The sequence below is a fragment of the Manis pentadactyla genome, chromosome 10, assembly GCF_030020395.1.
Source record: "Manis pentadactyla isolate mManPen7 chromosome 10, mManPen7.hap1, whole genome shotgun sequence".
NCBI classification, from domain to species: Eukaryota; Metazoa; Chordata; class Mammalia; order Pholidota; family Manidae; genus Manis; species Manis pentadactyla.
In genome coordinates, this window is record NC_080028.1 from 8859942 (window position 1) to 8876850 (window position 16909).

At 57.8% G+C, this 16909-nt stretch overlaps 1 protein-coding gene across 4 annotated transcripts in view; it reads right to left on the reverse strand.

Annotated features, from left to right (window-relative positions):
• Positions 1 to 16909, reverse strand: part of MGAT3 (beta-1,4-mannosyl-glycoprotein 4-beta-N-acetylglucosaminyltransferase) — a 31357-nt gene that overhangs the window by 5553 nt on the left and 8895 nt on the right. The window contains exon 2 of one of the 4 annotated variants that reach the window (XM_057486353.1): positions 16624 to 16742. The exons of 2 other annotated variants lie outside the window; for them this stretch is intronic. In XM_057486353.1, coding sequence (XP_057342336.1) covers positions 16624 to 16742 — 119 coding nt within the window. Of the gene's footprint in view, positions 1 to 523; positions 2364 to 16623; positions 16743 to 16909 lie in introns of those variants that run through there. One more of the 4 variants, XM_036891368.2, reaches the window with a different exon arrangement.

Here is a 16909-nt window from a genome sequence, read left to right on the forward strand (position 1 = left end):
TTAAATCCCACATAATATTCAATGGTCATTTTGAATGAATCACCCTCTATTCATGAGCGATTCATGAATATAATCAATCTTTATTCATTTACACAGTTTGATTTCAATCAATTAGATTATGGCTGTGGAATGGAGAGCCTTGTATATTGTTCTTTTACAATTTAAACAAACTTTCTGTTTTAGAATATTTGTAGCTTACCAGAAAAGCTGCCAAGATATTACAAAGGGTCCCCTTGCACTCCTCATCCAGTCACCCCAAGTGTTAACATCTAATGTCACCATGGTACATTTGTCTCAGCCAGAAAACTGCAATGGGCACATTACTATGAACTAAACTCCACTCTCTCTGAGTGAGCCTGTGCGACAAGGGAGCACTTCTGACTCTAGGCATCCAGCTTACTCATCCTCGAGCCCAGGCAAGTGGGCAGCAGGCTGGGAGCTGACACACTTTTGGACAAGTGGAACCAGTAACTTGACTGGGGTGACCTACTGAGCCACAGGAGGGACCGGGACAGAAACTGACCTTTGGCATCTGGTGTTTTCATTTCGTCTTCCACAGATCCCTGTGAGTGGGGTACCATCCTTCCACCTAGAATATTCTTTTCCTTTAAGCAGTCCTTTCTAATGGGGTATGTGGTGGGGATTTGATAATGGGGGGAGTCTAGTAACCGTAATGTTGCCCATGTAATTGTACAGTAATGATACAAAAAAAAAAAAAAAGGTCCTTTCTGTGGTTTTCCTTACTTCTCAGGTTCTTCTCTGGGTCATTTGGGTGACTTCCTTCCATACTCTCCACCTTACTCTCTAACTTTGAGGTTACCACGGAAAAATATACACTTGGCTACAAACTACTGTGACCTTATGCAAGGCTCCTCACCATTCTGAGCCTCAGTTTCTGCATCTGTGAAATGGGTACAGGATTCCTGGTGCAACAGGTGCTTAATAACTTTCATTTCTCTCAAGGTTGGAAAAGTCCAACAAAATCTTCTGTAAGCTAAATGGTCATAAGGGGCAGAATCATGAAATCTTTGTTCTAGAATGAGTTTAAGGACCATCTCCTCCAACACTTACATTTGACAGGGGAGGACGCCAGGATTAGGGGACATCAGGGACCTGCTCAGAGTTACAAAAGCTGGGGTAGGGACGTGGGTGGCTTGACTCCTGTGCTACACACCCTTCCAGGCCTCCCCTTGGTGAGGAGCCCTGAGGAAGCTAGTGAGGAACAGCTGGGTCCTCACCCCCGCTGGCCAGGGTGGTGCTTGCGCCATCAGGTCCAAGATGTCCCACCTCCACCCATTTAAATGCCCGGCCATCCTGGAGCCGCCCCTCGGGTGGCTGGCACAGCTGACTGCAGGCAGGCCAATGGGGATGAGGGCCTGACCTCTGCTAAAGTCAGCTGTCCCGGGGCAGAGGTGGGCTGGTTTTCACTGGCTTTGGGGAAGGTGGGAGGGAGGCACTGCTCCTTGGCCACACTTTGAAGTGGGCCTTCTGGGCTTCTCCCTACGGTGAAGTCCAGCCCTGCTCTGGCAAAGCAAGACCAGGTAAACAGGCCAGCAGGGGAGTGGTGGGGCAAGGGGGTGAGGCCCAGTAAAGGTAGGTAGCCAGGAATTCCCGCTGTGGCAGGGACCAGGCATGAGGCAACACTGCAGACAGGTCAGCGCAGCAGACGCCCCCACGGTGACCCACCTGAGGGCTTTCAGGACCGGGCATGGCAGCCCTGATCCTTCTGCCTCTGTGGGACATACTCCAGCCCCAGCCCTTCCAGGACCAAACTGGCTTGTGAGCTGCAGAGGGCGGGCCAGGGCTAAATCCCCCGGCAGCAGTGAACAAAGGCATTATTAGCAAGGTAGGAGGAACTCAGGGAGGCAGGAGAATGCCCTGCTTAGCGTAGAAGGGCCCCTGTGGCCCCACCGAGGTCACACTGACCCAGATGCCCTAGCCAGGCTGGCTTTCTAGATCTGATTACATCTGGTGGCTATATCCTTCGGAAGACAGACTCACTAGTGCCTGGGATCCCCCTTTCACTGGGGCCATCGGGGTGAGGCCCCTTGATACGGTCCCAGCGGAGATGATTCCAGGAACTGAGTATGTCTCGCTCATCGCTCGGGCTGCCTAATGAGACTCAAAAGCACATGGTGGCCGGCGCGGAGCAGGTTGGTGCCTCACAGACCACATTTTCTGGGACAACTTCACTCCTGGCCACATGTATTTTTTCAACTCTTTTTCCTGGCCTGATCACTTTTTATCTTACCTTTATGTATTTTGATAAGTGCTTCAAATAAATGTTTTTGACTGAGTAGCATTTAATAAGAAACTGAATAAATAAATAAGCACTAGAACCAAGGGTTGCATGAAAGTCTCATCTACCCTGGGAGGTCATTTTAATTGTTCCATTTTTATAGATGAGTAAACTGAGACTCAGAAAAATGACAAGATTTTTCTCAAAGGACATTAAGGCGGCCAAGTCAGGACCTGAACATAAATTCTCTTCCCAAGTCAGCACCTCTCTCCCTCCTCACAGCCGAGACGGATCCCTCCCCTGTGCAGGTGGCCTGGCTGTAGGCTAAACCATGGGACCAAATTAGGCCCCAGCTGGCAGCATTTCTGCCTCCATTATAAAGCTTTATAGAGAAACCATTAGACATGACAATAAAGCTGATGGCGGTCACCTACGCTTACAAGCCAGCTACTGTCCTGAGTATATTACATGCACGAACTCAACCGAGTCCTCCCAACATGAAGCAGGTACTGTTGTCACCCCCATTTTATAGATGAGGAGACTGAGGCCAGAGGGAGGGTGTAACTTGCTCAGTGACACACAGTTAAGGGTCTAACTCGATTCCGTGGAGTCCATAGTGAGATTTCATCCAGTGGTAAAGCATCCGGAGTCCCTTCCGGCTGCCAAGTTCAACCTAAGTGGAGTGACAGGGCTCCACAGAGTCCACCAGTGACTAGTGAAGACCAGCAGCGGATGGAACAGCCACCACTGCATGGCAGGGTGCTCCCCCAGCCATCATCAACCATTCACTCAGCACCTGCTCACTGGAAGCTGGCTGTGTTCCAGGCACTGTGCTGGCCCTGGGAGGAAGGGGACAAGGCAGATGAGCGCCCCTGCCCCTGCGGAGCATGCATACGGGGTGGGGCAGGGGACCGCAGTAAACTAAAAATAAATGAGTCAAGTAACATCGTACATGAGAAAGAGTCACGCTCTGGAGAAAAATAAAGCAGGCTGAAGGGTAGGGGGGAGAGGGTTCAGTGACAAATAGGGTGGTCAGGGGGAGCATCACCATGGAGAGGGAGACTTGAAGGTCGTGGTACAAGGGAAGCAGGCCCCAGGCAGAAGGAGCAGCCGGTACCCGGGGAGGGTGTGGGTGTGTCTGCTGGGAGTAAGCGACTGCAAGGAGGGCAGACCGGAGGGGGACGAGCAGGCCCAGATCACGCAGAGCCAGGGGCCGTGGCTGGAAATGCGGCTTTCAGGGAGCATTGTGAGCAGGGGAGGGACGTGACCTGACTTTGGCTTGAACAGGCTCACTTAGGCTGCTCGGCTGAGAACTGACTGCCACCTCAAGAGTGGTGAGCAGTGAGCACCTGCCGTCCAGGTGAGATGGGTGTGGCTTTCACCAGGGCTGGGGTATATGAGGAAGGATGTCAGATTCTGCTAGATTTGCTGATGACCTCGATGTCAAGTGTGAGCAAGAAGTCAAATTTGGCAGCTCCAGGAAGGATGAGGTAGCCTTTGACCAGGAGATGGCAAAAGGCAGAGCGGGGCTTCGAGGCAGGCTATGCTTCTGTGGGGTCCACTGTTTGTCTCCCTGCAGACGCGAACACAGGCTGCTAGTGAAGGGCATGGCCACAGTCACAGCTGGCCGAGGGCAGAACCTGGCCATTAACCCTGATCTCTGGATCCCAATCTCGTCCTCTCCATAGTACCCCTGACCTGGAAGCTTCATGGGATGGATGGGGGTGGGGTGAGCGATGATTTGGAGCTGATGCCCCCCCACCCCCGTGGGCTCTAGGGGTAGGACTTGGCAGGGTAGGACTTTCCCACTCCCAACTCCCGCTTCCTGGGATGCATTAGCTTGAGCCCCTGCAGGGACGCAGGACCCTAAGAGGGGCACGGTGGTCAGCACCTGCCTGGAGAGGCAAGTTCAGCTGAGGAGGGGCCTGGGGTCTCCCATGTGCTGGGCCACTGCCCTCTGAGGTCCACACAAGTAGCTCTGTGAGGACAAAACGCTGGTCTGTGTCCCTCCCGCTGCTGAAGCCAATGCTTGGCAGCTCAGAGGTCATACATGGGCTCTTAACTCAGTTCGATAAAATTCACCAAGTATTTCTCAGGCGCCTGTTCTATGCCAAGGTTGGTCTCCCTTGAAACCAAGCACCTTCTGCCCCGTGTGCCCCAAGCCAGCACCCATGCTGAGCTCTCTGAACCCTCTTCCTGACTCCCCCCAGGGAGCACGGAACCATCACCCTGTGTGGCCGTATGATGAACATACAGACACTATGAACCTGAGCCTCAAGGCCCCTGGCCTCCCTGAGCTTCGGCTCCCCCATCTATGAAATGAATACAATCATTCCTAACCTGCCCCTTTCCCAACACCCGCCATGCTGGCTCCTCTCCTCTGATGCCCACGTCCTCACAGCCTCGCTGCAAGTCCCCTAGGGCAGGGAGCTGCACACAGCAGGTGCTCAGTAGGAGTGCCCTGCTGTGCCCTGGGCTCCCCACTATCACCTCGGTGCGCACAGACGCTGGGAGCAGACTGTCCCGGTCACGTCCGGGCTCCGCCACTTCATCTGTGCTGCCTTGAGCCGGTCAATTACTTTCTTCCTTCTTCCCACCTATGAAGGGAGGGTTCAACAATACCCCATGTGAAGTGCCTGGCACTTAAAGTGCTCAGTAAACTTCAGCTCTTCTTGTTGCTAGTGTCACTCCCCAGCCCGGTGGAGAGAGGGCCTGCGGGCAGGGGAGTAGCCAGGGCAAAGGCTTGGGGTGAGCCCCGGGCAGGGCCTGGGCGGCTGCCGTCCTCACTCAGGGCGCCGAGGAGCAGAGTGGGGGGGACCTGAGTGGAGCGAGTAGAGCCCGGGCGGAGCCTGAGCTGCAGGGGCTGGGACTCCAGGGGCTGCAGGAGCTGCGGGGCTCTCCAGGGGCTCCGGGAGCGACGCTCCCCCAATGCACTCCCAGAGTCGCACCCCGCCCCGGGGGCCTAGGCCTAGGTGTGAAGCTGGGGGGTGATGGGCTAGGGGCTTCCTGGTAGCCAAATGATCATGGACATGGGATGCTGAGGCTGACCCTGACCCAGGATGGTGGCAGGACCTGCCCACCCTGGGCCTCTTCTTCCTATGTTGACTCAAGGTTGTGGCCTTGTCCACTTGCACGGTTCCTGGAAGGTTCTAGCTGGGCCTGTTTTCTTCCTTCTCTCTTTCCACTTCTCCCTTCTCCTTGTGCCCTTTTTCTTTGGGCTCTGCTTGGAGGCCTGATGGGGTATGGGAGGGAGGCAGACAAGCCCAAACCCCACAACCTAGCCATGAGCTCAGGCTCGGGGCCCTGGCTGAGTCCAGTGGGGGCACCTTGGCCAGAGAGAAGATAGGTGCTCCATGGAGGCCAAAGGCTTTGACTGTGGGGTTGGCCAGTCGGGCAGCAGCCTCCTGGACAGACAGGCTCTGACAGCTGTCACCGGGGTGACGGAGGGCGCCTGTGGAGCTCTCCGTGGTCCTGAGCTTGCCTGCGCTGACCAGGGTCCTAGCTGAGCCAGGGGAGTGCCCTTCCTGCCTTCACCAGCCCCTGCCAGCCTCCTCCGTGGTTCAGCAGCTGGCAGCAAACAGGTGTAAACCTAGTAGGTGCTCAGGGTGCTGGTGGAATGTCGGGGGTGGGTGGCAGGTACATCTTGGAGGTCACACAGCCCACCCTCAGTCTCCACTTCTGGGCATAAATCTGCCCATTTACAACCCCCAGCCCAGAGTACCCTCATCACGTCTCCTGGAATTAGTTCATTTGCTTGAAAGGGCATCTTGATTTTGAGCTGAAGTCCCCTCCCTGTGCTCATCTTCTGCTTCACCCCCGTCCTATACCACACGACCTAAGGGCTCTTCCTATCCCCATGAGGAAGGCAGGGGGTGCATCTTCACTGCCAACTCTGCCGTGCACAGTGATTCCCAAGACACAAGGTATGCCAGTGGTTATGCTATGGGACCTGAACACTGCCACTGACCCTGGCAAGTTTCTCCACGTCTCTGTGCCTCAGTTCCCCCTTTCTGTAAGATGGAGGTACAACAGTCCTATCTCATAAGGTTGCTGTGAGAATCAAATGAGTTAATCCACGCAAAGTACTAGTAACTGTGCCAAGGCATACAGTAGGTGCTCAGCAAGCATTAGCCTCCAGTGTTGCTAGAAGTTTGGTTTGCATCCCAGCACTGTAACTTTCTAGCTGTGTGCCCTTAGGAAAGTTACTTAGTTTCTCTGAGCCCCAGTCTTCTCAGATGTAGAAGATAGCTTCTCCCCTTGCAGTCTTGTGGGAGACCTGGATGAGCCATGGTGTAAAATTATCCTGTGTGAAGCCTGGCACTTGGTAGATGCTCTTAAAAAATTCCAGTTTCTTTCCTTCCATCTGGGTTTCCTGCCAGACAGCCAAGTGCAGATGACTTGATGGAAGAGGATAGGCCTTGTTCCTGGATGGCTCTGCCGAAGGACTGAGCTGATTGGAAGGCTGCTCACTACTGACTGGCACCCGTCACCCTACAAGGCATTCTCAGGGACTCGTCTGGCTTTCAGAGCCTGAGGCCAGAACCAAGGGGATCTGGAGCTCCCTGGAGGGTCCCAACTCCTCCCCCAGGGTCTGAAGGGCCCTTGAGTGAGAATAGTGTCCAAACCTTCAAGCCAGGCAAGTACCCCTGCCAAGTGCCTGTCTGGCTTCTGCTTGTCTAGTTCACCTATTCCAGTCTCTTTGGGCTGCTAGAAATTCTTCCTTCTTTTGGCCTAAATCAGCATTTCTGGAGATTCAGCTACTGCTTATGGGTCTTTCCTTGGGGTTAAGCAGAGCAAGTCGGTGTCTCAGGAATCAGAAGACAGTGACCGCCTCCCCCAACTCTGAGACCTTCCAACATGAGGCTCCCTGATCCCACATGGAGAGACAGGCGTAAGAGGCGGCTACAGAATACAGCAGATTCTGGAGTTCTGGCAAGAAACTGACGCTGTGTTCAATTCTTCACCTCTCATACTCTCATTCATTCTTTCTGTTCATATCCATCAGACATGGCTCCACAGGGCCCAAGCCTACATGCAGGGGTCACAGCCAGTGCATCATCAAGGCTACTGGTGAACATTTACCAAGAATTTGCCATGTGCCAGGTGATGTGCGGCAAGGGCTGGAGAAACTAGGGGCCAATTCACGGGACCAACCCCGGAAGAAGGCATGTGTGTAGATGGGGAAATGGAGGCTTCAAGAAGTTAAGCTGCTCGCTCAGCCACATAGGGCTTGTGGGAACGAGGCAGATGGAAATGGAGACTCCCTGGGCATCCTGCACCTGGTAACAGGTAGGACGGGGGCCCCACCAGGGCTGCAGATTTGGGGGTCCTGCCCCAGGCTAAACACAAAAGGCCTGGTCGAGGGAGGGTCTGGTGTACCATGACCCCGAGGGGCAGGAATTCTGCTCCCCTGGCCCTCCTCAGAGAAAGGGGGTCTGCTTGAGGGGCCAGTCCCGGCCAAGAGGGCCCTCTGCCCAGGTGACCAGAAGGCCCTGTAAAGCCCACTCATCACGGGACAGGTGTGACAGCTGCTGTTGTTCCCATCCACAAATAAGGAAACTGAGGCCCAGGAAGAGACGCAGAGCTGCACTATGAGCCAGTTTCTGGGCCAGCCTGACTGGGAGCCCAGGACCTCCCCCAGGCACAGGGATCTAAGCCCCACTCTCTCTGCTGGCTTGGCTCCAGTCCAACGCCCATGCCCAGGAGCCTTTTTCTTGGGGAGCCCCACCCATCCCCTACTCACAGCCAGCCGCAGGGCACCCTGGCCCCTTTCCTTCCTCCAAACCCCTCCCCAATCCGCCTGATTCCAGGCCCTTGCCAGCTGCCTGTGAACTTTCCCACAGAGTAGCCGGGTGTGCCTGAGAAAGCTGGTTCCCAAGGCCCACCCTCGGCTCCCTGGGGCCTCCTCTCCTTTCCCTACTGGTTATTGGTCCCCCCAGGACATCAGCTTCTGGTTCCCAGAGGCCCATAGGCAGCAAAGACAGGGAACATTTCCACCATTCCAACATGTTCTATTGGTCCACACTGGAGGCTAAACAGATCAGCCATCCTCAGGCACCAGCCAATGGGATGGCTGTGCTCAGAAGTCTGTGGTGGCTCCCACCGTCCAGCACTAAGGCTCACAGCTGTTGTGAGCCCTGCCTCTCGAGAACTGCCCCTGCCTTGCCTTACGCATGTTGACATGATGGTCATCACTTAATGTCTGCCTAAATGTGTGCAAGCTGTTGTCTGGGGGTTTTACATATACTTGATCCTCACAACCATCCTCAGAGGTAGGGACTGCTATCCCCGTCTCACAGATGAGGAAACTGGGGCTCAGGGTAAAGCAATTTGTAGAGCATGCCTCTGCTCACCTGTGCAAACCCACTGCTCTCCAGGGCCTGAGACCCACACAGCCTCCACTTAAAAAGGGTGGGGTGGAGGTGCCGCTGGCCTCAGCCCCAGGCCACTGAAGGCTCTGAGCGGAGCGACCTCATCAGCCTGTGTCTGAGGGAGATCAATCAATCAGCTTCCAGAGCCGGCCAACAGCACTCTGAGATGGTGCAAACGGCCAGGGGTGCGCTGTCCAACACACCCGCCCCTAGGCATGTGTGGCTCCTGTGCACTTGAAGTCGGGAGACTGAGGAACTACTTTATAACTAAATTAAAGTTTTAACTTTAATAGCCCTACATGCTAACAGCTATTGAACTGGACTTGGGAGAACAGAGGCAGGGAGCTGGGTGGACTGCACAAGCCCTGAGGGAAGAGGCAGGACAGGCTGAGGGAGGACAGCGTGGCGCCCGGGCCAGGGGGCGAGGGCATGGCCTGGGCATCCAGTCTGGGACGTGGGGCCAGGGTGGGCGCCACTAGCGAGCTGCTGATTAAACGCTGGGTGACTGCGGGACGGAGCGGGAGGGATGAAGCCCTGGGGGCCGCCGGGCTTCCCAGGAACAAGGGGGCGGGCTGGGGTGCAGAACCGGGGGAAGGTGGGGCTGAGGGCAAGGCAGGGGGGCCTGCGGAGTCTGGGAAGGATAGGGAGGGGCGGAGCCGGCAGGAGCAGCAGATGCGGGTGGTCAGCAGCAAGGCAGGGAGGGCGCCTGTGCGTGAGGCTGTGGGCACGGGCCTGGCCTCACTCGGCAGGAGGCGGCCTCAGGCAGCGTTCAGCCCCTGTGGCTGGCTGGCCACCTGGGCTTCTCCAGTTCCCTGGGCCTCAAGTTCGCTCCTCAGTGAAATGGGGTAAAACGGTGCCCGTGTCACAGGGCTCTGGTGGGGAATTCATGTATTTTAAGTGCCTGGAACAGAGCCTGGCAGAGCAGGCACCTGGTATGCGTATATGAAGCAGCATCGGTGAGGGGCATGTGGCCACCATTCGTCACAGGAGGAGGAGACTTTGCATCTGAGGGGGGAGCAGGGACTCCTGGTGGGCGGGAGGCGGGGAGGGGGCCGGATGCAGAGACACACACACATCTCTCCGGAAGGGCTCTATGGGCACTGAGAGCAGGTGTTTCCAAGCCAGGTTCCCTGGAACCCCCCAAGGTGCCTCTAGGACCTGAGAATGAGGCAGAGTAAAGTAGGGAGAGGCAACAAAACCTGGGACCACCCCCCAAAAAAGCAATCAAAAAGATACTCTCTCAGCTTTTCAATTTTAAACATTGGAGTTCCTCATAAGATTTCACATGTAGAAAAATTTCTATACCAGAAAAGTCCAACACCCTTTCTGTGAATCCATCCCTCACTGAGGGCACTGAGGCCCAGAGGACGGTGACTTAGCCAAGGTCACACAGCAAGTTCAGAGAGGCCTGTGGCACTGGGATGGGTCTCCTCCATCTCGGATCTCCAGCCCCCAGCCCCAGACCTGTGTGACCCTTGGAGGACAGATGACAGGTACACCACCCAGGGCAGTGGCGGACATCGGCTCAGAAGGGCTGTCTGGGCTCCGCCTCACACACAGCCTAGAAAGGAGGGGCGCAGACTGGGCCTGGGAAACAGCCACACCGGGAGTGGGAGTGGCTCTTGTCTAGGTCCCCCTAGCAGCCCAGAGAGGGGATGTGAGGACAGTCCAGCAGGGGTACAGGGGCTGCTGGCCTTTAGGCCTTCAGCACTTGTCAAAAGCCCCACCCAGGCTTGACTGGAGAGCATAGAGCCAGGGCCACGACCCCCCTGGTCCTGCTTCTGCCTGTCACAGCAAACCTCCGAACCGCTGCCTTCTGCTTGTTCAGCTCTGTTCGCACACTGAATTCAGCAAGTCGGGTCAGCCCTGTGTTCCCGGTGTCCAGTGCAGGCCCAGCCCACGCAGGCTTTTCGGTGAATGTTTGGGACAAGCTAGAGGACTGAGCTCTCGGGTGGGATTTCAGGCACAGGGGGCCGCACCCAGTTGCAGGCTTGCCTGGGACGCAGTGGAGGGGCATGGCCGCCCCCCGTGGGGCTGGGCTGCAGGGAAGGGTCCTAGGGGGACAGGAGGACAGCAGTCCAGGTGCCGGTGCTCCTGACTTGCCCTGGTGTGCGTGCAGAGAGTCAACAGTCCCTGGGCTTGGAGTGGGGGTGCAGCAGGGAGCAAGAGGGTGGGAGAGGTGCTCGATGGAGCCCAGCCCGGCGGAAAGGCAGATGACAGATAAAACTGGCCAGAAGAGGATGGCAGATCAGGGAGGTCTGCCAAGGAGAGGACATTTCAGCTGAGACCCAAGGTCAAGAGGGAGCCACCTCCCAGAGTGGGGACAGCATTCCAGGCAGCAGGTTGAGGGCACGAAATTCTGTGTGGTGGGAACTCCCAATGCTGTGGCAGCAAAGTCAGTCGGGAGGAGTCTCCTGGGGACAGCAAGGACAGTCCCCAAACTTAAGGGGCTGCCTGGGCAGAGGCCTAGGCACCCTATCTCAGTTACTGCCCTGTTGGGTCAGAAATCCTGATGCAGCTAAACGCTCTAGATGGGCAGGGCCGGGGAGTGGTGGGCCTGGAACATTCCTCCCAGGAGATGGCACCTCCGCCATCACAGCCTTCTTCATGGCAGCCAGTGCCCACTGAGCACCCCCAGTGCCAGGCGTGGCATGCACCCACCTTCCTCCATTTATCCTTGTGGTGGCCGGGTGGTGAGGAGCAGGGCACAGGCGGCTGGGGGTCCTGCCTGAGGCTCACAGCTGGCAGCAGCAGGACTCACCCCCCACGCCACATCTGGCGGTCCTCACTCAGGGCTTCGGGCACAAGATCTAGGCTGCTGCCTGCAGCCTTGCCAGGGCAAGGGCCTCTCGCTTCCACCTGCTGTGTGTGGACCACACCCCTCCCTGGCTCTGTCCAGACTCCCCACAACAAGCTCATGCCCAGGAGAAGTACAGCTGCGCACCGCTCTGCCCGAGGCTCCCCCTCACCTCCTGAAACAGTGAGACCCCGAGGCGGTGCTCTGCGAGCCTGGGCTGCAGTGATTTAAAACCAGATTTCACAAGGCCCCTTCCCATCCCTCCACCTGACTCTGGCGGGAACACGCCCTGTGTGGGGCTCTCCAGTAAAGGGGGGCTGGTGCTCTAAAAAGTGCGGAAAGCTGGAGGTGAGGCCTGGAGTTCAGGAGGTTCGGAGGGGGAGTCTGAAGCTCCTCAGGGGGAGCTGGCTGCCGCCCTGCACTGCAGACCCCTGCCCTGCCCCGCAGACCTGCCCCAGGATGCCCCCTGTGTGCACTGCCTTCCGTGTCCACACTCTCCCCTTCCTTCCCCATTATTCTCACCCTAACCGGGCTAGCTGGGACTCAGAAGAGAGACGGGGGAGAGGGCGTGCCCCACACCGATGGCACCCACCGCTCCAGGGCGTGCTGTCTGCTGCTGCCGGCCTGGCCCTGGCCTCCAGCCAGGGGGCCTGGCTGCATGACTGGGGACACCAAACCCCAGAGCCCACGGCCACCCCTCACCAGTCTGTAACCTGGGCTGGTGGCAGGGCGCACTGCGGGCTTCACCCCCTTTCTCTAATCTTTGCCTTCCTTCAGCCCCCATCACCATGACAGATGAGGTTCAGGGAGTCTGAATGGCCAGCCTGGTTCGTTCTGGAGGTGGCAGGAAGGTCTGACCCAACCCTAGGCCTTCTGCCTCAGTCTCCACCTGTCCCCTCTCTGGGCCCCTCTAGGCCCACCCTCCCCTCCCCGGATGGGTACCTGCCTCAGGTCCCTGGGGTGGCATACTAGGTGAGGCGCAGTGTCCTGTCCCAGTGATGGCGACCTGTGCCTGGCCTTTACGGCTTGTTTCCTGCCCCCACCCCCACCCCTGGCAGCTGCTCCCAGCTCCCCAGGCCGAGTACAGGTGGCAGTTATGTTGCTACATGGGGAGCCCACCTTTGCCTGGCTTAGTGCCAGCAATGCCCTTCACCAGGGCTGGTATCCTGCCACGTGTTCCTAGCTGGGTCACCTCTCCTCTCCTGCCTCAGGGTCCTCATTTGTTTGTATGAGGTACAAACAGGTAACCAAGAGCAGTGAGAGAGGCAACCCCATCCTGCTGGGGCCATTCCTCGGTGCCAGGTACTGGGGAGGTAGGAGCACCCGAAGTTCCCGTCTTACAGGTGAGAAACTGGGGGGCCCAGAGGAGACCCACACCGCCATTGAGTGCCCGGCTCCACGCCCAAGTCCACCATTAGCAAGGTGTTCATTCTTTGGGCTGGTAATTACCCTTGCCAGGCTTGTCCTGAGAAAGCGAAGACATAAATCAGACCCTGGTGCAGAAACATGTTGAGTGGCAGAGCCGTGAGCTCTCATACCGCTGGGGGATGGGCGCACGAGGGGCCTTTAACTCCTACCTTCCCAAGACCCTTTCTCCCCCTCCCCTACGCTCAGCCTAGCCCTTTGCTCCCCTTGGGGGGGCTACCCTCAACCCCAGCCTGCTTAGGAGCCCCCATCAGCCTGGAGAGAAATCTGCCGGCCCGTCTGCCTCCCCTGCAAGCTGTGAGCACCCAAGCCCTACCCCAGCCCGGGACACATGGTGCACAGCAGGGCCGAGAACATCCACTGAATGGAAGAGTGGCCACCCTGTGTCTCAGTGCCTCAGTCTATCAGGTGGGACAACCCCACCCAGCAGGGCTGCTGCAGGCCCGAGTAAGGAAAGTTGGGAGGACGCCTGGCACGGGGGGCCTTCCCAGGGCACAGGCGCCCTGTCATCTCAGCAGAGGGAGGCTGGCTGGGAGGGGCCGGTGCGGAGGGAGGAGGAGGAGGAGAGGCCAGGGCCCACCAGGACAGCACCGAGTCAGCAGGAGGGGCAGCATGAGCCTCTAATAACTAACTGGGCACATTATTAGTTCGCAGAGCCTCTGCTTAGAGGAAGGAGAAGAGCCCAGCTTCTTCCAGCTCATAAGCAGGAAGGTGCTGCCCGTCCTTAAGGAAGTGTGACTGCGTCAGCTCCCAGGCAGGTGCACCAGCACGAGGCCAGTGGGGGAGGCGCCCCTAGAGACCGCTGTTCCTCGGGCTGGAAGCCCCTGCCCGCCTCCCAGCCCCTCAGCTTCCCAGGCTCAAATAACCCGCCCTGCCCCGTCTGGAGAAGAAAGGCAGTGAGAGCCACAGGCCCAGACCAACTCGGCCCTGCCTCAGTTTCCACATCTGTGGACTGGAGATCAGAACGCCCACCTGCTTGGGCTCACTGTGAGGGTAACCAGGGCCAGGGGGGCCGGGGCTGAGCACTTTCTGCCTCCGCCAGAAAGGGAACTAATCTCTGGGCCCAGATTGTACGAGATGCCCCCAGCCCCATCTCTCAGAAGACGGAGGGGGCTGGGGCACTGCAAGGAGGTAGCGGCTCCCTGGAATCTGGACCCGAAGCTGGAGTCAAGGTCACCTGCCCCTCCCCCTCGACCCCATGTGATCCCGGGCAGTCACTTACCACCCCTGGGCCTCAGAGCTCCCATCCACAGTGTGGGACCATCCCAGCGCCTCACCCATGAGGATTAAACGGGATACCACCTCCCGTCGAGGAACCTTGACACACGCCAGTCCTCTGGGCTCCTAAGCTGAGGTGCACGTCCCCCTCTGCGCACGGCCTCACCATGTGCCTGGCTGGGTTGCTCCGGGCCTGCCAGCACCTCCCTCCAAGATGTTCCCAGGACTTAACCCTCTTCCTCCTCACTCGCCTCCCTCTCGATCTCCCTTTGTTCTGTCCTGAAATTCTTAATTTTTGAACAAGGGGCCTGTGTCTGCATTTGGCACTGGACCCTATAAATTCTATCACTTCGAAGTCCCCACCTGGCCATGTCTCCCCTGCTCCTGCCCCCCTACCACACTCAGAATAAAATTCGAACTCTTGGAACCTACAGGCCCTGCCAATCCGGTCTTTGCAGACCTCACGTCCCCTGCCCACTCAGCTACGGCCACAGTCCCTGCCTTTCCATCCCTCCCACACCCCAGGCTTGCCTGGCTCAGGGTCCTCTCAATGGCTGTTCCCTCTGCCTGGAATGCCTCTCCCTGAGATTCCCCCAAGCCCCTGCCTGCTCAGAGTGGCCTGAACCGGCCAGCTAACGCGGCTGTGCCCTCCCCAGGACATCCGCTCCAGCGGGCTCCTCACTGCGGAAGCTGTCTCCCTGTTTATGTGGTCCGTCTCCCCACCCACATGCTGCTTGCTTGGAATGTCAACAACAGGAATGCAGGGTCACTGTGGGCCTCGGTCCCCGGTCCCCGCTGCTACCCACTCCCTAGGACAAAGCCTGGCCTGGAGCGGGCGCTCCAGAAACGACTGCTGCACGAGAATGGAACTTTTATGAGAAGTGATGACAGACTCTGAGTGACAAGTATTGTCTGGTCTGGGGGTGCCAGGGCAGCAGGCCTGCCCAGCAGGCACCCACACCTTGCAGGGCACTCTCCCCTGCTCTGCGGCCCAGAGAAAGCACCCCCTTCCTCGCTTCCCCAGCCCCTCCCACTCCCCCAGCCTGGTCGGAGGCAGGCCCGGCAGTGCCAGCCCCTCCCACCAGCTCCCACCAGGCTCGCCTGTCTTTTGGACAATGTACAAAGGGCCACTTCAGTCTGAAGCCTCAGCTCCATCTCCAGCTCAGAAGGCCTGAAGCTGGGGGAAGGGAAGGGGGGACGCACCCCACCCCTCCCCTGTCCTCCTGGGACCTTCGGCAGCACAGGGTGAGGTGGGCACCAGAATTAGGCACCACAGGAGAGGCTTTGTTCCATGTGTTGCAACCTGGGGGGTGGGAGGTGCCTATGCTTTGGGGTGGGCAGTGTGCATCCACACGCAGGGTAGAGGGTGTCCATGCACAGGGGTGGGTACATCCCTGCACAGGTTCAGGTGGGAGGTGGTGCCTGTGCACAGGAGGAGGCAGAGGTCAGTCCCCTAATACCTAGGCAGTAGGAGAGGAGTGGCACTCGCGGGCACCTCTCCATGTGCACAGAGAGGCAGGTGGTGGGTACACCTGTGTACTCAAGAGGTCAGAGTACCCTTGGGGTAAGGGACAGAGAGGAACAGACCCAGTGGGGCCCGGGCTTTAGAGTCAGTTCCCATCCTGCCTGGGACCCTCCACTGCAAAACAAGGCACAAAGAACTCTCCAGCAGTTGTTCCAACAACCTGAGCTGATAACCTGTGACCTGTGCCTGGCACGCGGGATGCTTGACAGTTTCAGGCATTCCCGACATTCCTCCTTCTAGGCCTGTCAGTGATACGACCATCCACCCAGCTGCCCATGCCAGGAACACAGGAACCACCCTAAATCCTCCTTGCTGACCCGGTACACCCATCTGCCAGCTTCATCTATTCCCCGCCCAATACGTCTCAACCCACCCCTCTTCCTGGGCCACTCGCTGTTCCATGCTGGTTGTGCCACCATCTGCTGTTGCCTGAGCAACAGCAGTGGCCTCCCTGCGGGGCTCCCAGCCTGCTCCCCATGAGCCAAGCAGGTCCTCTCCACTTGGAACCACTGCCCTCAGGACAAAGTCCAAACCCTCTAGAAGGCTCTAAGTTTCTGTGTAATCTCACCCCCCGGGCCCTCCAACCCATCTTTGGAGGGTTCAGCTGAGGCATAAAAGGGGAGGCTGGTAAGGCCCACCTGTAGGGGCCTCGGAGACCTGGGGAGGTGGTGCAGCTGCCTCTGGTGCAGAGCCTCGAGCTCCTGTGACCTGGGAACCTGAGCAGCACAATTAGCTTCCTGCTGGGAACAGTCCGATGGAGCAGGTGCACTGCTGGTGGGCTGGGCAGCTCTGGGCACCTGGTGAGCTTCCACGAAGCTAGAACAATGAGCCCTTTCTCTTTTGCCCTCCCCAATTACTCTCTGCCCACCCCTGCCTTCAAGAGGCCACAGCCCCCTTGGGTCAGGGCCTGTCTCTACTGGGCACGTTCAGTGAGCCCTCACCAAATGGCAGGGGATACCACACAGGCTGCAGACTCCGAGTCCCTGCCCCTTAAGGTCATGGAGCCACTGATTTGTTCTTGCTCCATTAATGACTTCATCCTGCCCACCTGCTGGACGCAGAACCAGCCCGCCAGTGCTCACTGGGAGGAAGGTGACGAGACGCACAATAGCAACAAAAGCATCCCAAGGTGAGGAGGTCATTCCAGGTGTCCAGTGGCTGGGGTCCCTGTGGGGTTAGCAATGCCACTAAGCCCCTGGGAGGCCCTAGGCACCAAGGGCAGTGCCCCTTCCCCAGTGATGTGCTCCATCCCATTTCATCTCACATCCCCATTTCACAGACGAGGAAACTGAGGCTTGGAGAGAGGACATGACTTGCCCAAGTTCGGGCACCAG